This window comes from Neltuma alba, unplaced genomic scaffold (assembly GCF_004799145.2).
Source record: "Neltuma alba isolate B1F8T4 unplaced genomic scaffold, ASM479914v2 tig00011988_pilon, whole genome shotgun sequence".
Taxonomy (NCBI): domain Eukaryota; kingdom Viridiplantae; phylum Streptophyta; class Magnoliopsida; order Fabales; family Fabaceae; genus Neltuma; species Neltuma alba.
Window position 1 is genome coordinate 472,853 of NW_021636561.1, and position 4,359 is coordinate 477,211.

General features: G+C 35.2%; 1 protein-coding gene across 1 annotated transcript; it reads right to left on the minus strand.

The window, feature by feature from the left end:
* Window positions 1-1,745: 1,745 nt before the first annotated feature.
* LOC114720511 (transcription factor MYB41-like) lies at window positions 1,746-3,507 on the minus strand. The gene is made up of 3 exons (XM_028906154.1): window positions 3,369-3,507; window positions 2,791-2,920; window positions 1,746-2,604 (listed from the first exon to the last, which is right to left on the minus strand). The coding sequence occupies exons 1-3, from the start codon at window positions 3,505-3,507 to the stop codon at window positions 1,746-1,748; spliced, it is 1,128 nt and encodes a 375-aa protein (XP_028761987.1).
* Between the last annotated feature and the right edge of the window lie 852 nt (window positions 3,508-4,359).

Consider the following 4,359-nt stretch of genomic DNA (forward strand, 5'->3'; position numbering starts at 1 on the left):
TGATAAGCAGTGAACTACCTCCGCTATTTAATATAAGACTTCATTTAACTTTGTTTTATTCATAAATATAATACCTCAATCCACTTCGTTTCTTATATTTATGCATTTTGTCCAAGTTAGTCCTTCTAAATATGATGGTTCTAACCAATACACTTGATTAATAAGGGTATTTTAGAAAAACACAACACATACCTATTACGAATAACTAACTTAACTAACTTTTTTAATCTACTCAAATTAGTCAATTAGCTCTTATATTTAGAACTAGAGGTAATACTAGAATATCACTATAAGTAATCTGTTTAATCCGGATAAGTCTAGTTCATTATCACATAGGATCATGGACCTTTTTCGGGGAAATTAATATAAGTTTGATTATATATAAAACTACCTAATTGTCCATTGTAATTATACGTGTAATATATGAAACTATTTTTAGTTTTTTATTTGAGTGAAAACTTTAGAGGAGGATGAATTGAAAAACTATTGTATTAGTTTTGTAAATTTTTAAGTTTTAGTTGACATTATGATATTGATAGTCTTCATTTTTTTTTTTTGAACTAAGGGTATTGAGAGAAGTTCTATTAAAAAAAAAAACTAATACTCCAGGTGTTGAACCGCATGGAAAAGATTATATTCTTTTTCGAATACACGCGTTAATCCTTATAGAACATATTTCTTAACAGTATACCTGTAACAATTAATATTATTAAAAGAAATATTTAAAATTAAAATTGATTAAGTCATGTTAAAGATCAACTATATTAATATTACAATACAGATTGAATAGGTTATCCGTATTATTAATTACAAATAAAATGTTAAAATCGCTTGATTATAAAATCTTAATCAGTGATTTCGCAGTTCAAAAAGCTAAAAGAATAATATTATAAATGATGAGTAACATCACTCTTGGCTCTTTCAAAAATCCCTCGACATCTGAAGAAACTTGCAAACTTTTGAATTAAGTTGTAGGAAGCCCTGGCTCCTCATTTGTAAAAGAGCAAACTTCTTACTTGTTTTACATATGATTTCCCAATTGGTTCATCAACAATTGTTCACGTTATGACAACTTTATATTTGATTATTAAAAAAATTAATTATTATAGTTTCACCGGATGTATGACTCAAATCTTATAATTCAACTTGTTGCGACTCAATTTTTATAGTTTCACTAAATTTATAACTCAATTCTTATTAGTATCACATCTAATGGAAATGATGCATGTGGATCTCATGCTGTCATTTTTCTTCTTTTCTGTACCGTCTTCTTCCCCAACTCCACCAATGTTCATCCGCTACAAACTAAACTTTTTCGGGTGAAATGGCTATATAGGGTGGGATTGCAACCTTTGCTTGTCAATTTCATGAATAATGAAGATGGTACAAATCTTTTGGAGTTCAGAGGCTTTATCATCATGTCGTGACTCGTGAGGAAGGAAGGAATAAGTATATAGAGATGAAAGAGTAAAGGAAATGCCAGGCAAATATGAATATTTTATTCAATAATTAAGTTTGAATACAATTGAGAAATTCTAGGATTATTTATAGAGCCCTAAAATAAGGGAAAAATAGTAATTCAAATTTAAACTTAAAATCAATAACCAAATAAATCCTCATTCTAATGAACAAATAACCTTAAATATTTCTCATGGCTAATTATGGTCCAACACTAATCAGCAAAACTCTAAATATTTCTCATGCCAAAAAAAAAAAAGGTCTAAATATTCCTCAACGTACGGATTTCACAACACTGGGAAAGCAGGTGATGGGTGCGAACCTTTGATCAGGTCAACAATGGCTTCCCAGTCATCTCCAACACCCGACAGTCCCAAGTTTTGTTGCGGCGATGGAGACATCTCATTATGTCCACACACCAAGACGTCGTCGTTAAGGAGACCTTCCATGGAATTACAGTTATACCCTGTTGATCCGAATGCTTCCACGGCCGCCATAATATTGCAGTCGTCTCCCAAGCATCGCACCTCGTTTCCCCATGCTTCGCTGTCGCTTTGCCCAGTCATGGTTCCACCATCATTTGCGACGGTGGTGGTGGAGGAGGAAGGAATTAAAATTTGATTGATCAGCCCAAAGGTAGTATTACTGTTGGTACATTCGGAGTTATTGAGAGGGGCGGTGTCCGGGAAGCTCAACGTGGACGACGGTGACTCGAAGTCGTCGGTGGCGAGCATCATAGCGTACATGCTATGCGTTTTGGGGGTCTTCTCTGTTGAGGGCTTCGACGTGGCGGACGACCATGAATTCTGCCATGCCTTGAGCACGTCGAGGCAGGGAGGTGGCGATGGGCGAGGTGTGACCTTGTTGAGGACGAGCCGAGTCACTGAAGGCTGGTGGGAAGAGGAGGAGGAGCCGAGCTGGTTCTGGAGCTGAAGTTTGGAATGCTCTTTGACTTGTCTGGCTTCGGCTTGGAGCCGAGCAGTCTCCCACTGAGCCATATGGCAGAGGTTGGCGGCTTCGTTGATGGGCTTGTGGGTGTTGGGGTCGATACCCATTCTGGTGAGCCTCTTCTTAAGGCGGGTGTTCCAGTGGTTCTTGATCTCGTTGTCTGTTCTCTTTGGCAAATGATGAGCTATCACCGACCATCTTGAAGGTGCATGATAAAATAAACCCCATGAAAACTATATTTAGTAATCATAATATTTTTGAAGAAAGAAAGTGTACTATAATAGAAAGGTAAATATGATATTGTCATGACGTGTTTACTTCTTTATTAGGAAACTACTCCTGATTAACATGCATGGAATGATTACGGTTGACGCTTATAATTACCTGTTTCCAAGAAGAGCGTGAAGTTGAATAATGATTTGATCTTCCTTCAAACTGAACTTGCCTCGTTTTATATCAGGTCTTAAGTAATTAGTCCACCTCAATCTGCAGCTCTTCCCACATCTCCGAAGCCCTGCAAATTAGTCGTTACACACACACGCGCAAAAATTCTTCTAGCTGAGCCTTTTCTATGCAGAATTCCTCACCAGGAAGACATTAAGAATACAGATTATTTAGGAGTGTGAGTACATATCAGGTGTTTAAAGAACTGAAGAGATCGAAAATGAAGAGTCAAAAGTGAGTATATGGGAGCTATTCACATCTCCTGACTCCTTTGTGGTCACCAAAACGTATAAAGTATTCTACATCTTCTTTAACAGATAGATAAAATGTTTAATTATCTACTTATTATCATGTACCATCGTTATGCTGTAAATAAAAAAAAAAGTAGTCTTTCAGGTAGTGAAATTTTATTATATTGATACCTCGTAACAGTCGGATGATAAAAAGAAGTTAGCAATAGGATATTTCGAGGCGCATGTCTGTGTGTGAAACAAGAGATAGGGAAATCAGTTAATTACCAGCTTTTGCTGGCAAGGAAGACCAGCTTCCTTGGCCACGTTGATGAATATAAGCCACCAGCTTCTGGTCTTCTTCAGGAGTCCATGGTCCTTTCTTTAACCCTCCTAGTTTCTCACAGCACGACGATGACTTCACCATTATATAGTTTCCAGGAAATGCCAGAAGAAACTAGAACGATGTATAAGCACAAGAGAAAGAGCGGGCTATGAAACAGATATTAAGCAAGGTGAAAGAAAGCTGCAGGTCGGGGAGATTGAGATTACATATACATATATATATATAGGATATATTCACTTTTAGATCCTTCGAAAAATATGCTAGAGAGAGAGAGAGAGCTAAGAGACGATCAGAGAGTGGAGTTAGCTGGAGAAAGTAAATACAGGTAGATGAAGAAAGTCATAGATATGACCTAAACTTATATTGTCCTTCCTTTCTATTTCATTTTAACTCTATCAAAACTTCCTTTTAAATTTGAGAAGTTATATACACTTCTCTAAAATTCAAAAGGTATGTTCATAGAAACCAACCCCTCTTTATTTTCAAGATTATATTTTTATCCATTCAAATGTTAACTGACAATTAAATTACATAATTTCCACCCCTTTTGAAATAATTTTTATTGAAAGATTATTTGAATACCCGTCATATAAAAAATAATTTTAATACATTTATTTTAGACTTTTGTTAATTTTATAACTTAAAAAATGGGAAAATTGCAAAAAAGACTTTGAAATTGCAAAAACGCAGATAGGGACCCTTGACAACTTCACTTTGGGTTTTGACAACTTCATGACATATTATTATTGTCAAAACCCAAAGTGAAGTTGTTAAGGGTCCCTATCTGTGTTTTTGGAATTTCAATGTCTTTTTTTGTGCCCAAAAAGTATTATCTTTAAGTCTAATATAATTTAGGGATATTCTAGTTCTACCTGAAGAATGGCTAAACGGTATTTTGTGCCCAAAAAGTATTATCTTAAAAGAAATTTGTAC

Bases quoted from the DNA above. Each gene is read 5' to 3' on its own strand.
- LOC114720511 (XM_028906154.1), bottom strand. From the start codon at position 3,507: ATGGTGAAGTCATCGTCGTGCTGTGAGAAACTAGGAGGGTTAAAGAAA. The intron at 2,921-3,368 runs GTAATTAACTGA...ACTAATTTGCAG, and splicing joins TTCCTTGCCAGCAAAAGCTG to GGCTTCGGAGATGTGGGAAG. The intron at 2,605-2,790 runs GTAATTATAAGC...TGCACCTTCAAG, and splicing joins CACGCTCTTCTTGGAAACAG to ATGGTCGGTGATAGCTCATC.